We start from the raw sequence: 17,503 nt of genomic DNA on the forward strand, positions 1-17,503 counted from the left end.
GCAAGACCGTCTTGCCGGAAATTTTCTGGTAATTTCTGAACTTATTTGTGCATAAAATCCTCGTCCAGGAATCAGCTGAGGTACATAAACTGACAATTTAATATACCAATCCATCATAATAATATCGTTACATACTTACAAAAGAAAAGAAAAGCTGCGGCGGAATTACGGTCTAGCGAAGGTTCGGCTCCACTCCCACAGGCAGCTCAATTGGGGTATAAGCCAAACGTTTTCTCCCTCTGGATCATTTTAATTTCTTCAACTGAGGTTGATTGATTATTGCAAGATGAGTACGTGGAATACTCCACAAGCCACACAGCAAATATGTGAGTGCACAAGGATTCCGAAGGATGGCATAATATAGGCTCATTTGCAAAAGTAGCATTTAGCAAACATTTAGGAGTAGTAAAACAATAGAGTAATTAATCATCAATATTAATCAACACTGAACAGCACAACCATGCTGCACAGGCCCAACCATCCTAAACAACCATACCCAGCTGTACAGATCTAATTCCAAACTAGGAGCTAAGCAAATTATTACCTGCTATAGCATCAATAATTATTATGAGAGGTGTGAGACTAATAACGAAAAACATTGCTCAACCCGCCCATAACCGCGGGCACGACTATTCGAATAGTTTTACTCTGGCCAGAGATGTACCACTGTACCCACAAGACACAGCCCCAAAACATGTTACCATGCCCTCAGTATCACCACGGTACCTCGAAACGGGACTGTGACAATACCCCTCATACAACACAATCCACCACAGCGCACCATACCTGGATCATAATCACCCCCTCAATAACCAGAGGCATGGACTCCGCAGCGATCCCCATGGACTTCTCGCTACTTCACAGTCTGGTGCCCCGCAACGAACTATGCTATACAAAAGGTAAAGCTGTTGCCCACGCTGGCGTGGAGGTACTGGTCCACGGTGACGGCGACATTTTGGCGATCTTCGGCGAAGGAAAACCGGTGGCCGGGCTTCAGCTTGGCGCTGCGATGCTGAGGAAGACGACGGCGAAAACCGACCACCACGGAGTCATCGACGGGGCTCGACCGGAGGTGGAGTAGATCGGGTTCACGTTGATGAGGGGATTCCAATGGGTTTCGGCTTCGGGAAGATGGCTGTCGGGCTTGCTCTTGACCTTGCGGAGCCGAGGGAGGAAGAAGCAAAGACCGAGGACGGCCAGGGCGACGGCGAGATGTGGCTGGAGCGGCGGCCGGCGGTAGACTGAGAAGGCGAACGCGGCGGCAGCGCTACAAGCGATGGTGGAGATAGGGAGAGGTGGCGGCCGAAAGAGGAGAGGGTGGGGACTTTATTTATAGGCGTGGGAAAGAGAGATCGGCTCGGGAACGGATGGATTCGTTGAAGGAAAATTAGGGTTTGTTTTTGCAGAGATAAACTCAATCCGAGCTCGATTCCATGTCGAATTAAAAGGGATAAAGTCTAGGGAAACGGAAGAGAACCAATTCAAGAAACGGCTGAGAGAATCGAGCGAATCAGGCGGAGGAAACGACAGCGTCTCGGCAGCTGCACGGGCTCTATCTGGAGCTGGAAGACGACACTGTAGCTGGAGGGAAAACGTATAGACTTTCAGCTGGGCTTCATCTTCCAAGGCCTGATTAAAGAGGGAAGCAAATGCCCGGTTTATGGGAGCTTCTCCCAGCTGCAGCTTTTCCCAAAAGCTGCTTCTGTTAGAAGCTGCCTCAAACAGTCCACAGCTTCTGAGAATCTGTAGTTATAGATTCTAAAAAATGAACTAAGAAGCCAAAAGCTGGAGAAGCTGGGTTTCAGAGCTTTTCCACATTCTCAGAAGCTGGCTACCAAACAGCTGCTTCTCAGAATCTAAAGCTCCCCCAAACAGGCCCAAAGCAGACTTCGACAGAGAGAAAGAGGCTGCTGGATCGGCTGGGCTGAAGGAGAGAGATGGGCCATATTAAGACCTGAGCTTTGGAAAGTATTTTAATTACTTTTCCAACTAAATTAATCACTGAAATGATATTTGAATTGTTAAAAATACTTCAAATACTGAAATATGTTCAAGAAAAATCTCGCAACTGCTTGGACACTTAGAGTATTTAACAAACTTAAGATAAGATCATTTAATGACTAATTTAATATTTAAATAATTCCTAAAATGTTCTTTGTATTATTAAAATTAGTAATTGAGCTCTAAAAAATCCGAGAAAATTTCAGAGAGTATAATTAACCATGTAGAATTTAATAAAAATTTAATCCATCCTTGCTTTATATTTAGGAAATTTTATTTCCCACATTTAACTTCACTTGTTTATTAATGTACATTTAATATAAATTTTAATAATAATTTATTAAATAATTTATAAATCCTAATACGAAAATAAGGATGTGACAAAGACTGCTAGAAGAAATCACAAGAAGAAAGATAGTGACTTGACTCCTACAAATGAAGGGATGCATCTTACACACAGAGTGGAGATTATGGGTAGTTGGGTACCACATACCCACATGGCACGTATATCCGACTGGTTATAGGTAATAGCTTGTATAGATAGAATATGTTTAGGAAATGACTCGGGAATTATGTTAACTTGTATGTCAAGGAAATATCCAGTAGTGCCAGTTAGCTACAGTTGTAATACATATTCGTTAGCCTAGTACGTAAGCCATATGGGCTGTACATTGTAATCTTGGCTCCTCTCCCTATATAAGGTCGGGTCTAAGTGTACCTAGGGGCATAACTTTTCTCCTAGATCATCAGATCAATAATACACTCGGTGGAATAATTCCCTAGCTGTATAAACCTTTGCCTCCTACGTCCTAACCTATCCACTTTTCCAGCTTGATTGCTACCCCTTTTAGTATTGCCGGAATCTTGTTTTGACAGTTGGCGCGCCAGGTAGGGGTTGCGCCATGTTTTTCGCCGACTAGTGTGATGGGATTCGTTTCGGGCATCACCGACTTCACTTTCCCTCCCGGGCAGACGTGCTGGTTCGGCGGCCCATGGACCTCATCAGCCACCCGTACATGCATGCAAAGAAGACATCGTACGACAGATCAATCCATGATTATAAATCAAGCTAATAATACTATATAGATTGTGAAAGAAGTTCTTCTGTATATGTGCAGAATGAAGGATCCCTTAAAGCAAATTGTTTTTGATTGGTTGCAAGCTTTATAGTTTTATTTAGTTCCTTCGACTGTAACTTTGTAAATATTTTTTGAGTTATATAAAATTACACTGCTCGGCAAAGCGACGGCGCTCTTCGGCTTGACGACGGCGACGATGCTCCGGCGGTCTTCGACGGCAACGAAGGAGCGGACAAGGACGGCGACGACTTGGCGATCACGACGGCGGTCTTCCCGAGCGACGGCGACGGCTGAAACGACGGCGGCGCACGGCTGGAGCGGCGGCGGCGACGGCGAAGCTAGGGCACACGGCGCTAGAGCGATTCCGACGACGAGAGGCGAAGGCGAAGGTGGCGACGGGTAGAGGAGACACCGGGGGTCCTTTTAAAGGGGCTCGGAGGCGGCGGCAAAGGCCCACGGCGACGGCAACGGCGAAGGAAAGCTCGGGCTTGAAGGAAAGAGGCCGATCCGAATCGAACTCGATTCCACGAACTTCCAAAACGAATTAGCCGATGATTCCAAAGGAGAAAAGGTAGAGGAGATCCCGGAGATTGTTTCCCCTCTAACAATTCGGCCGGAGAAGGAAAGGAACGGCCGGATTTGGAAAGGAAACGGCGGCGGCGCGAAACTAGGGTTTCGGCGGCGGCGGCCGAAGGTAGACGACGACTGACAGGTGGGCCCCACCTGTCAGCGAGCGAGGGCGCGCGCGCGGGCGGCGGACTGGGCCGGCTGGGCCGAGGAGAGAGAAGAGAGGTTTTGGGCCGACTTTCGGCCCAAAGCCAAAAGAAGACTTTTTAAAACCTTTTTCAATTTAAATTATTTCTTAAATGCAATTCCATTTATTAAAAATACTTTCTTAGCTCAAATAAACCCCAGAAAAATCTAGGAATTATAGAATTAAGCAAAGTATTTAACGAAATTTTATCTTGCCCCATTTTATATTGGAATTTATTTATTAAAATTAAATCTTCTTTTCAAGACTTTTAAAATTATTTCTAAAAAAATTCCATTTAAACAACAATTTATATATTTTGAATTTTCAGGGTGTGACATTAGTTTATTTATAATCAGTATAATCTTAGTAGTTAAACCTTCTGGGATTTGCATTGATGCTGGTATAATGTCTGATTACCAGGTCATAAGTCTGCTCTGGCTAGGCCGAGAACTATGCCCCGGGGACTCAGATGCTCTACACCGATTGCAAGGCTGTAGAGTAATAAGTAGTAACTTAAGCATGGGGTTTAGGTTATCACTTATCATTATTTTGGGATATATTCACCGGGAGAGTAGCAGGCCGCTGATGGTGACAGCTTAATACGTGCGTCTTCCCCACAGTTTATATTTCTACGTACAATTTCCTTGGGTAGGATACACCTTTGTATCCTACTTTGGTTTGAGGGTTATGACAGGTTGTCATAAGAAACTCGTCAACCCAGGGTAACTTTGCGATGCATCATATCGGGAGGGCATAGCTGTCACGCCCTGAAGTACCCCTCCCTTGCTCTAAATTCATAAAATAAATCGTTCGAAGAAATTGTTTAATTTAACCTAGAGAGAAACCCTAAATTAATAAATGCAAATAATAATCGGAATCGGCATGTGGAATTTTTCTTGGGTTCTACATGTCAAAATACGCTAACAGGATTTTTAGTGGAATTTTCAGAGCATTGGAAATAATTTTAACCAATTAAAATAAGCAAAGTGCAATATTAAATCCCTGGGAAAATCCTTTTTCCTTTTTATCCTTCCTTTTTCCCCCTCTTTTCCTCCTTTGGGCCGCCGGCCCATCTCTCCCGCCCCCTCCCGAAGTCCAGGTCGCCTCCCCCTCACTCCCTCGGGCGCTGACAGGTGGGGCCCACCTGTCAGCACCTTCCCCAACCTCCAGCCGGAGGGACGGCCTCCCTCCTCCCTACCGCCCCGCGCTCCCTGCCGCCCCGGGCCACGTCGCCCACTCCCCCGCGCGCCCGCACTCCCCGCGCCCACGCCCCACTCCCGCTCACCCCGCGCCCGCGAGATGGCCGGGATTCAAATTTGAATCCCGCCTCTCTCTCTCTCCTCCTCCACCTCCTCCACTACTCCGGCGAAATTGCGCCATTCCCGGCCACGACTCGCCGCCTCCCCTCCTATTTAAGCACGCCCGCACCTTCCTCTCTCTTTTTCCTTTCTCGGCCGAGCCCTCCCGAGCCCTCCATCACTCCCGCACCGCTACACCCGCCGCCGCCGCCTTTTCCACTCCTCCGGTCGCCGCTCGCCGCCGCTGGAGCCGCCGCCGAGCCAATCTGCCGCCGCCATTAGCTTCGCCGCCGCCAAAGCTACCCCGGCCGCCGCATCCCCATCCAATCCCGCCGTCGGGACCCGCTTCTCCCCGCGCGCCGGTGAGTACCACCATGGCCGCCGCCTTCGACCGGCGAATCCGCTCGCCGTAGACCACCCCTCTCCCTCTAATCCTTTCCATTTTGTTCCCTAGGAGGCCCCGGAGATCGTTCGCCCGTCGCCGTCATCCTCCCGTCGCTCGTCGTCGTCGTTCGCCGTCGTCTCCACTCGCGCCGGCCAACCTCGGTGAAAAACTCCCCCTCCTCCCTCTTTCCCTCTCTCCCGTGTGCGTCGCCGTCCTCCGCGCGCGCACCGTCGTCTTCGGCCGCCGACGCCGCTTTTCGCGCCGTCTGCCGTCGCCGTCCGCGCCGCCGGTTGCCGTCGCCGGTGACCGCGCGTGCCGCCGTCGCTCGCCATGCTTGGCCTGCCGGCTTTGAAGCCAAGCCGAGCCACCAGCGGCGCCCCTCCCGCCTTGTGCCACTGCCAGTGGGGCCCACGTGCCGGCGCCCCTCCCTCTCTCTCTTGAGCCGCCGCTCGGTGGGGCCCGCTTGCCAGCCGCCCCTCTCTCTCCTTGAGTCACTGACCCGCGGGTCCCGCATGTCGGCGCCGCCCCACCCCTTGCTGACGTCAGCCCTGGGGCAATATTGCGCAATAAATCGATTAAGGGTTTTTCTTTTATAGTAAAAACACAGAGAATCTTCTAAAAATCATAACTAATTCATCCGAGCTCCGATTAAGTCCATTCAAGTCTCAGTAAATTCATAAAAATGTGTAGAATCCATTAAAAATGGTTTTGCTTCCTGTTTCAGTAGTCTTATAGCATGTTTTGCTTGTGTGCTTTGTTTGTCGCGTAGATTTCGGCCGTTTCGTCGATTCGTGGTTTCTCGAAGACGTTGCTGTGGTTCCATCAGTGCGAGAGCAAGGCAAGTCATACATTGCAATTGATCATATTGTACCTAATTTACAAATGTCCCGCATTTCTATTAAATATTGCATTGTTTTACAATATCATGTGGGATGGGTCCTATTACTCAGCTATATGTTGTTTCCCTTATGCCATTGATAACTTGGGTATTAAAATGACTAGATGTTGGTTTAGGAGATGCTTAGCCATGCTTAGTTCAACTAGTGCACAAAAGGGGACCACATTAAAGCATAGACTTGATTATTGGCAATAGCTTTGGATTAGTGCCACCGCAATGGTGTTGGCTAATTAAAATACACTACATGGTGGGCTGTGGGTGCATGGTTTTGCTAGACGTGCCCATGGCGATTAAGGACCGGTTCGCGGGATGCCCTGGAAGAATTTATCGTACTTACCACAAGCCAGCGTGGGCAACGGCTGGGCTTGTAGTGTAGCTTTTCTCTAGCCAACGTACCCAGGCGAGGGTGGGCGTGATGGAGTTGGGTCGGCCGGGGTGTCCGGTTGATCGGCTGCCGGATTCACCGCGGCACGAAAGGGGGGCTGCCCGTTGCCTGCTGGGGACGGGGGCGAACCCTAAGGTGTGGTGCGATCGGTTAGAGAGGGTTATGCGAAGGGTCCTGTCACGGCCTCTTTCCGGTATGTCGTGGTGGCATGTCGGCGCACGGGAACGTGTCGTGGGGCTGTGTCTTGTGGGTACAGTTGTACACTTCTGATCAGAGTAAAACTATTCGAATAGCCGTGCCCGCGGTTATGGGCGGTCGACCAGATTCACCGTGATTAGTTTCACCCTAGTTAGCTTTTGGAACTGGTTAGTTCAGGTGGTGGTTTGGGCCTGTTGCAACGTGGTGTAACGTTGGACAGTGATTGGTTAATATGGATTAATTACTACAACTGTTTTACTGCTTTCAACTACTGCTTTGAAATGCCGGCTTTATGCAAAAGAACCTTTAGCCTCCCTTGGATATATCTTGCATCATACCTCCTCTTCCGGTGTGACTTGCTGAGTACAGTGGGTAGTACTCAGTCTTGCTCTCTTTTCCCCCACACCATAGTTGAAGTCCTTCCCAGTTGAAGATGTCTCGAAGAGGTTGGTTTCGTCGCTGCCGTCAAGGATTGCCTGTGGAATGGAGTCGCCCGCTGCAGGAGTCAAGTCTTCAGGCTTAGCTCGCTTTTATCTTTTTCCGCTGCATTTGTAATCTTTTATATTTTTGTAAGACGTGGATCTGTATGTCAATAATTGTCGTTTGTGTACCCTGGCTGGTCCTGGACAGGGGTTTAATGCACATTCAGCTTAGAAATTCTGGTTCGTGAATTTCTGGGCGTGACAAGTTGGTATCAGAGCCGACCTTGACCGTAGGACAAGCCAAATGGAAACCCTAAGAGCCCTCTGAAACCTTTTCATCTGCATATGCTTTTTGCACTTGGATTTGTTTCGGGAAAAATTTTGGGGTTTTGTTCTTTTGAGTTTGTGGGAAAAATCTTGGTCGCTTATTTAATTGGATTTCTCGACTAGGGACAGTCTAGGGTTTGGTAAAAGTTTATTTGGAGTTTATTTGACAGTCAGTTGGGAATTTATCGGGTGATATGCATTAGGTCGTGTCTATGTTCGATGGGGCAATGTTACGCGCACCATTTTTCATGCATCTAGTTTATGCATTAAGCTATAGTTTAGTCAGTCGCATTAGTGTCTTTATCCGGGTTCATGAAAAATGTTCTATGCATAAAAATCATCATGCTTGGCTAGTTGTTTGGGCCAGTTGTTGCTTGGTTTAAATTTGGATTTGAGCATGCATTGATTCCTATCCCTTGTCTACCTTAGAAGTCAGACATGTTCTTCGATCGCAAGCGCCGCTCCAAGCTTCAGAGTCGCCGCCCTTAGCTTTATCGTCTTCTTAGTTTTGTTTGCTTGCTAGTTTCCGTGCTTAGGTTTGTTGCTTGTGGGTTAGTCGGCGGTCGATATCATGTGTGAGTGGTATGACAGCCTTTATTAGGAGTTGTGTGCCTCTTTTTCAGTGTTTTAATCAAGATTAAGATAATTGCACTTAATCTTATAAGAAAGATTAGTTTCCGAGCCGTCTGTTTTCTTCCTTTCTCTTATTTCTACCTATCCTCCTCCAGATGGTGAAGACAAGGAATGATCCCCGTGACTCCAACGACGCCAGTGGCAGCGAAGAGCAGACCGATGGAGCTCATGTCAGTGGTGCATCTGGCAGCAGATCATCTCCACCGCCCGAAAACCCAACAGTCACTCAAATGATGACAATGATGATGCAACAGATGCAGCAACATTACCATCAGATGTTGCAGCAGGCGCAACAGAACCAGCAGTTTGGTCCTCCACCATCACACGTGTCCAAACTGTTAGACTTTCTCTGTATCCAGCCACCCACTTTCTCAAACACCACCAACCCAATGGAGGCCAACGACTGGCTCCGTGCTATTGAGAAGAAGCTGAACCTACTGCAATGCAACGACCAAGAGAAAGTTGCTTTTGCTACACACCAGTTGCAAGGTCCCGCTTCTGCCTGGTGGGATAACTACGTGGCGACCCGTCTAGATGCAACGGAGGTTACTTGGGCAGAGTTTTGTCAAAGTTTCAGGAAGGCACAGATTCCTGAAGGGATTATGGCACAACAGAAGAGAGAGTTCCGTGCGCTCCAACAAGGAACCATGTCAGTTACAGAGTACTTGCATGAGTTCAACCGCCTTGCACGCTATGCTCCTGAGGACGTGCGCACCGATGCTGAGAAGCAGGAGAAGTTTTTATTTGGGCTCGACGATGAATTGACCAACCAGCTAATCTCCGGAGTTTATGAGGACTTTGAGAAGCTTGTGGACAAGGCTATTCGTCAGGAAGAGCAACGCAACAAAATGGACCGAAAAAGAAAGGCAGCTCAGATCAGCTTTCCTCAGGGGAACAATCAGAAGCCTCGCTTCATGACGGGACAGCTAGGTGGGCCTTCCACCCTGATCGTCTGTCAGCACCGTCCCTATCACCCGAGTAACTTCGACAACGACTACAACGGTGGCAGGCACAACAACAGTAAGCAGCACAACCACAACTCGACTCCACCCCCACTAATGGCACCAGCTCAGTCAGATCCGCCAGCTGTGTCAGTTCAGTCAGAACAACCCAAGAAGGGGGCTGTAGGAAAGCCAGGACCCTGCTTCAACTGTGGCAAGCACGGCCACTTTGCTGGCAAGTGTCCGAAGCTGAATCGCACTGGACCCAGGTTCATCCAGGCCCGCGCCAATCATGTGTCTGCAGAGGAAGCACAGGCAGCACCAGAGGTCGTGTTGGGCACGTTTCCAGTGAACTCATATCCAGCAACAGTTCTCTTTGATTCAGGTGCCTCGCATTCTTTCATTTCCAAAAGATTTGCTGGGACACATGGATTATCGGTAGTGGAACTTAAAATACCGATGCAGGTTCATACCCCTGGAAATGATATGAGGACAGCACACTACTGCCCCTCGGTGACTATAGAGATCAAAAGATCACCGTTTCTATCCAACCTCATCCTTCTCGAATCTAAAGACCTGGATGTCATTCTTGGAATGGATTGGTTGACCAGAAACAAGGGAGTGATTGACTGCGCAAGCCGCACCATCACCCTAACCAACGACAAAGGGGAGAAGATCACCTTCCGTTCCCCAGCGTCGCAGAAGTCCGTAGCGAGTCTGAATCAGGCTGCTATTGAGGGTCAGACAGAAACAGTGGAGAAAAGTCCCAGGAAGTTGGAGGATATTCCTATAGTACAAGAGTATCCTGAGGTGTTCCCAGAAGACCTCACTACAATGCCACCGAAGAGAGAAATCGAGTTCCGAATTGATCTGGCACCCGGGACTGCTCCAATTTACAAGAGGCCGTACAGAATGGCAGCTAATGAGCTAGCAGAGGTCAAGAAGCAGGTTGACGAACAGCTGCAGAAAGGGTACATCCGACCGAGTACTTCACCTTGGGGTGCTCCGGTGATCTTTGTGGAGAAGAAAGACAGGACCAAGAGGATGTGCGTGGATTATCGCGCCCTTAATGAGGTCACAATCAAGAACAAATATCCGTTGCCCAGAATTGATGACCTGTTTGATCAGCTAAAAGGAGCTAAGGTGTTTTCCAAGATAGACCTGCGATCAGGCTATCATCAGTTGAGAATTCGGGAAGAGGATATTCCCAAGACAGCCTTCATCACTCGGTATGGGTTGTTTGAGTGCACGGTTATGTCATTTGGACTCACCAATGCACCGGCTTTCTTCATGAACTTGATGAACAAAGTGTTTATGGAGTTTCTTGACAAGTTTGTCGTGGTATTCATTGACGACATACTTATTTATTCAAAATCAGAAGAGGAACATGAGCAACATCTTCGTCTGGTACTTGAGAAATTGAAGGAGCACCAGTTATATGCCAAGTTTAGCAAGTGTGACTTCTGGTTATCGGAGGTCAAATTTCTGGGTCACGTCATTTCTGCTCAAGGCGTGGTAGTGGATCCATCAAATGTGGAATCAGTTACAAAGTGGACCCCACCAAAGACAGTTTCTCAGATCCAGAGTTTTCTTGGACTTGCGGGCTATTACCATCGGTTCATCGAAAATTTCTCTAAGATTGCCAGGCCCATGACACAGTTGCTAAAGAAAGATGAAAAATTCAAATGGTCAGCTGAGTGCAACCAAAGTTTTGAAGAACTCAAGAAGAAGTTAGTCTCCGCACCAGTTCTAATTCTGCCAGATCAGACAAAAGACTTCCAAGTCTACTGTGATGCATCTCGCCAAGGGTTGGGATGTGTGTTGATGCAAGAAGGCAGAGTGGTCGCATACGCTTCGCGACAGTTGCGTCCACACGAGACCAATTATCCCACTCATGACCTTGAGTTGGCAGCAGTGGTTCATGCTCTGAAAATCTGGCGGCACTATCTTATTGGCAACCGCTGTGAAGTTTACACTGATCATAAGAGCCTGAAGTACATCTTCACCCAGCCCGACTTAAATCTCCGGCAACGAAGATGGCTGGAGTTGATTAAAGATTATGACATGGGGATACACTATCATCCAGGCAAAGCAAATGTGGTAGCAGATGCTTTGAGCAGAAAAAGCTATTGCAATGCCTTATGCACCGAAGGCATGTGTGACAAATTGCAGCAAGATCTTGAGCACCTAAATTTGGGCATCGTGGAACACGGGTACGTTGCTGCCCTAGAGGCACGGCCTACGCTCGTGGATCAAGTCAGAGCAGCTCAGGTAAATGATCCTGAAATAGCTGAGCTAAAAAAGAATATGAGGGTCGGAAAAGCCCGAGAGTTCCATGAAGATGAGCATGGCACAATCTGGTTGGGAGAAAGATTGTGTGTGCCTGACGACAAAGAACTGAAGGATCTCATACTCACAGAAGCTCATCAAACCCAGTATTCAATTCATCCCGGCAGTACTAAAATGTACCAAGACCTCAAAGAGAAATTCTGGTGGGCTAGCATGAGAAGAGAAATAGCCGAATTCGTCGCACTCTGCGATGTTTGTCAGCGAGTCAAAGCAGAACATCAGAGGCCCGCAGGACTGCTACAACCCCTTCAGATCCCGGAATGGAAATGGGAAGAAATCGGAATGGATTTCATAACAGGTTTGCCCAGAACATCGTCAGGGCACGATTCAATCTGGGTGGTCGTGGATCGACTCACCAAAGTTGCTCATTTTATTCCAGTACACACTACCTATACTGGGAAAAGGTTGGCAGAGCTTTATCTTTCAAGAATCATGTGTTTGCATGGGGTACCTAAGAAGATTGTATCTGATCAAGGAAGTCAATTCACTTCAAAGTTTTGGCAGAAACTGCAAGAAGAATTGGGGACTCGTTTGAATTTCAGCACGGCTTATCATCCACAAACAGATGGTCAGACCGAGCGAGTAAATCAAATCTTGGAAGATATGTTGAGAGCTTGTGCACTTGACTTTGGTGGAGCCTGGGATAAAAGTCTACCGTATGCGGAATTCTCTTACAACAACAGCTATCAGTCCAGTTTGCAAATGGCACCGTTTGAAGCATTGTACGGACGAAAGTGCCGCACACCACTTTTCTGGGATCAAACAGGTGAGCGCCAACTGTTTGGGACAGAAGTGTTAACCGAAGCAGAGGAGAAAGTCAGGACCGTCAGGGAAAGACTGCGAATCGCCCAGTCTCGGCAAAAGAGTTATGCTGATAACCGCCGAAGAGAGCTTACTTTCGAAGCAGGGGATTATGTGTACCTTCGTGTCACTCCGCTTCGGGGAGTACACCGCTTCCAAACCAAAGGCAAATTGGCACCACGCTTTGTGGGACCATACAGGATCTTGGAACGCAGAGGTGAAGTCGCTTACCAGCTTGAGCTCCCATCTAATATGGTTGGAATCCACGATGTGTTTCATGTATCTCAATTGAAGAAGTGTTTGAGGGTACCTGAGGAACAAGCTAGCTCAGAGCACATTGACATCCAGGAAGATCTGACTTATGTGGAGATGCCGATTTGTATCCTCGAGACTAGTGAGAGAAGGACCAGAAACAAGGCGATCAAGTTTTGCAAAGTTCAGTGGAGCCACCACTCGGAAGAAGAAGCCACCTGGGAAAGAGAAGATGAATTGAAGGCCGCTCATCCGCACCTCTTCGCCAACTCTTCCGAATCTCGGGGTCGAGATTCCGTTTAAGGGGGGTAGGTTTGTCACGCCCTGAAGTACCCCTCCCTTGCTCTAAATTCATAAAATAAATCGTTCGAAGAAATTGTTTAATTTAACCTAGAGAGAAACCCTAAATTAATAAATGCAAATAATAATCGGAATCGGCATGTGGAATTTTTCTTGGGTTCTACATGTCAAAATACGCTAACAGGATTTTTAGTGGAATTTTCAGAGCATTGGAAATAATTTTAACCAATTAAAATAAGCAAAGTGCAATATTAAATCGCTGGGAAAATCCTTTTTCCTTTTTATCCTTCCTTTTTCCCCCTCTTTTCCTCCTTTGGGCCGCCGGCCCATCTCTCCCGCCCCCTCCCGAAGTCCAGGTCGCCTCCCCCTCACTCCCTCGGGCGCTGACAGGTGGGGCCCACCTGTCAGCACCTTCCCCAACCTCCAGCCGGAGGGACGGCCTCCCTCCTCCCTACCGCCCCGCGCTCCCTGCCGCCCCGGGCCACGTCGCCCACTCCCCCGCGCGCCCCGCACTCCCCGCGCCCACGCCCCACTCCCGCTCACCCCGCGCCCGCGAGATGGCCGGGATTCAAATTTGAATCCCGCCTCTCTCTCTCTCCTCCTCCACCTCCTCCACTACTCCGGCGAAATTGCGCCATTCCCGGCCACGACTCGCCGCCTCCCCTCCTATTTAAGCACGCCCGCACCTTCCTCTCTCTTTTTCCTTTCTCGGCCGAGCCCTCCCGAGCCCTCCATCACTCCCGCACCGCTACACCCGCCGCCGCCGCCTTTTCCACTCCTCCGGTCGCCGCTCGCCGCCGCTGGAGCCGCCGCCGAGCCAATCTGCCGCCGCCATTAGCTTCGCCGCCGCCAAAGCTACCCCGGCCGCCGCATCCCCATCCAATCCCGCCGTCGGGACCCGCTTCTCCCCGCGCGCCGGTGAGTACCACCATGGCCGCCGCCTTCGACCGGCGAATCCGCTCGCCGTAGACCACCCCTCTCCCTCTAATCCTTTCCATTTTGTTCCCTAGGAGGCCCCGGAGATCGTTCGCCCGTCGCCGTCATCCTCCCGTCGCTCGTCGTCGTCGTTCGCCGTCGTCTCCACTCGCGCCGGCCAACCTCGGTGAAAAACTCCCCCTCCTCCGTCTTTCCCTCTCTCCCGTGTGCGTCGCCGTCCTCCGCGCGCGCACCGTCGTCTTCGGCCGCCGACGCCGCTTTTCGCGCCGTCTGCCGTCGCCGTCCGCGCCGCCGGTTGCCGTCGCCGGTGACCGCGCGTGCCGCCGTCGCTCGCCATGCTTGGCCTGCCGGCTTTGAAGCCAAGCCGAGCCACCAGCGGCGCCCCTCCCGCCTTGTGCCACTGCCAGTGGGGCCCACGTGCCGGCGCCCCTCCCTCTCTCTCTTGAGCCGCCGCTCGGTGGGGCCCGCTTGCCAGCCGCCCCTCTCTCTCCTTGAGTCACTGACCCGCGGGTCCCGCATGTCGGCGCCGCCCCACCCCTTGCTGACGTCAGCCCTGGGGCAATATTGCGCAATAAATCGATTAAGGGTTTTTCTTTTATAGTAAAAACACAGAGAATCTTCTAAAAATCATAACTAATTCATCCGAGCTCCGATTAAGTCCATTCAAGTCTCAGTAAATTCATAAAAATGTGTAGAATCCATTAAAAATGGTTTTGCTTCCTGTTTCAGTAGTCTTATAGCATGTTTTGCTTGTGTGCTTTGTTTGTCGCGTAGATTTCGGCCGTTTCGTCGATTCGTGGTTTCTCGAAGACGTTGCTGTGGTTCCATCAGTGCGAGAGCAAGGCAAGTCATACATTGCAATTGATCATATTGTACCTAATTTACAAATGTCCCGCATTTCTATTAAATATTGCATTGTTTTACAATATCATGTGGGATGGGTCCTATTACTCAGCTATATGTTGTTTCCCTTATGCCATTGATAACTTGGGTATTAAAATGACTAGATGTTGGTTTAGGAGATGCTTAGCCATGCTTAGTTCAACTAGTGCACAAAAGGGGACCACATTAAAGCATAGACTTGATTATTGGCAATAGCTTTGGATTAGTGCCACCGCAATGGTGTTGGCTAATTAAAATACACTACATGGTGGGCTGTGGGTGCATGGTTTTGCTAGACGTGCCCATGGCGATTAAGGACCGGTTCGCGGGATGCCCTGGAAGAATTTATCGTACTTACCACAAGCTAGCGTGGGCAACGGCTGGGCTTGTAGTGTAGCTTTTCTCTAGCCGACGTACCCAGGCGAGGGTGGGCGTGATGGAGTTGGGTCGGCCGGGGTGTCCGGTTGATCGGCTGCTGGATTCACCGCGGCACGAAAGGGGGGCTGCCCGTTGCCTGCTGGGGACGGGGGCGAACCCTAAGGTGTGGTGCGATCGGTTAGAGAGGGTTATGCGAAGGGTCCTGTCACGGCCTCTTTCCGGTATGTCGTGGTGGCATGTCGGCGCACGGGAACGTGTCGTGGGGCTGTGTCTTGTGGGTACAGTTGTACACCTCTGATCAGAGTAAAACTATTCGAATAGCCGTGCCCGCGGTTATGGGCGGTCGACCAGATTCACCGTGATTAGTTTCACCCTAGTTAGCTTTTGGAACTGGTTAGTTCAGGTGGTGGTTTGGGCCTGTTGCAACGTGGTGTAACGTTGGACAGTGATTGGTTAATATGGATTAATTACTACAACTGTTTTACTGCTTTCAACTACTGCTTTGAAATGCCGGCTTTATGCAAAAGAACCTTTAGCCTCCCTTGGATATATCTTGCATCATACCTCCTCTTCCGGTGTGACTTGCTGAGTACAGTGGGTAGTACTCAGTCTTGCTCTCTTTTCCCCCACACCAGAGTTGAAGTCCTTCCCAGTTGAAGATGTCTCGAAGAGGTTGGTTTCGTCGCTGCCGTCAAGGATTGCCTGTGGAATGGAGTCGCCCGCTGCAGGAGTCAAGTCTTCAGGCTTAGCTCGCTTTTATCTTTTTCCGCTGCATTTGTAATCTTTTATATTTTTGTAAGACGTGGATCTGTATGTCAACAATTGTCGTTTGTGTACCCTGGCTGGTCCTGGACAGGGGTTTAATGCACATTCAGCTTAGAAATTCTGGTTCGTGAATTTCTGGGCGTGACAATAGCTGAGTTCCGGCTTAGCTATGCTGCATTGTTAAAGGGAATATACTACATAGAGTATACTAGCTAGAATAGACTAGGATGTTGTATACTAGAAGTACATGAGTGAGACATTTCTATTCTATTTCCACTTATTCATATTTAGGATAAGGAGGAGTTAGCGGAATCCTTGGCTGTGTGTCACTCTACCCTTAAGCTTAACTTACCCCTGCATAGACCTTAATGTATACAGGTAATACATAAACTATTAGCATAGTACTCTTTTATCATATATTTCCTTGGGATAAAATAAATACGATATCTTCGAATACTCCCGGGTGAAATGCTACAATGGTATATCCGTGCGTTTGCGGATCATATTTGTAACCATAATATACCAGGATTATTTCTAATGCTATTGCTGGGAATTATATTTCCAGTAGTGTTACTAAGAAATACCAACATGGCGCTCATGTCCACCGCGTCATGCGCGATTGCGAACGTGTGGCCGGTGACGGCGGCAACGGTTGGCATCAGGAGAGCGACGAGGTCGGCAACGAGGTCCCGAGGGGCACCGCCTATAGAGGCGTGCAGCTCGGCTGGCGCATGCGCGCCCAGGCAGGCCAAAGCCGTTGGAGAAGCACTTCTCCATGGTGGCAATCGCTGGTGCACTGGCACCCACAGTGGCGCAGACATGAGGGCCAGGCCAAGGCAGTGCTCGCCAGCACCAGTTAGGGTGATGACGTGGACATACAGGGCTGCACTTCTCCACAGTGCACAAGCTCGCCATGTCTATTTGCATTACTTGGTAGGCTGCAGAAACATTTTTTTTTTCTATTACATTGCATATATGGTCATTCTCTTTGGAAATATCATAATTGGAAATTTTAAAAGATCTATACATATATAGAAGTGAGTGTTCTAAAGAAACATTCTCTGTTATACATTGTTAGGAACCCACTACTTCCAACTCAACAACAAGCATCCACCATAGAAGCAACAACTGTTTTGGGGACAAGAGAAGAAGAAGCTATGGAATACAAGTGCTGGAAACTTCTAGAACCGAGGGGAGAGGGAAGGCTGGAGATCGGAGGAGAGGTAGGGGAGAGAGATCGACGAGGGTGCCCACCGGCCACCCAAGTCGCCTCCGCCGCCGGGAGGTTCTGCTCTGCCAAGTCCAAATGATCTTTCGATGCCCCCTGGTGTTGTCGATGCTGCTGCTTATATGCTGCTCCCTTCCGTTTGCTTGGGCCTCATGGCGATGGGCTGACCAGCCCGTGTGCGGCCCACCCGGGATCCTGACAATCCCCTCTTCTTGAAATTTGGCTTGTCCAAAAGCCGATGGAATACACCTCTCGGATCCCATGGTTCCTCCAAATATTTGGTGTTAGACA

The 17,503-nt window shown here is 49.2% G+C and overlaps 1 protein-coding gene across 1 annotated transcript; it reads left to right on the top strand.

The window, feature by feature from the left end:
* Positions 1-8,475: 8,475 nt before the first annotated feature.
* On the top strand, positions 8,476-16,844 carry LOC136351425 (uncharacterized). The gene is made up of 4 exons (XM_066303526.1): positions 8,476-10,269; positions 11,494-11,592; positions 11,872-12,977; positions 16,550-16,844. Exons 1-4 carry the CDS (start codon positions 8,476-8,478, stop codon positions 16,842-16,844), a joined length of 3,294 nt encoding a protein of 1,097 aa, XP_066159623.1.
* The last annotated feature ends 659 nt before the right edge of the window (positions 16,845-17,503 follow it).

The sequence above is a fragment of the Oryza sativa genome, chromosome 8, assembly GCF_034140825.1.
Source record: "Oryza sativa Japonica Group chromosome 8, ASM3414082v1".
Lineage (NCBI taxonomy): Eukaryota > Viridiplantae > Streptophyta > Magnoliopsida > Poales > Poaceae > Oryza > Oryza sativa.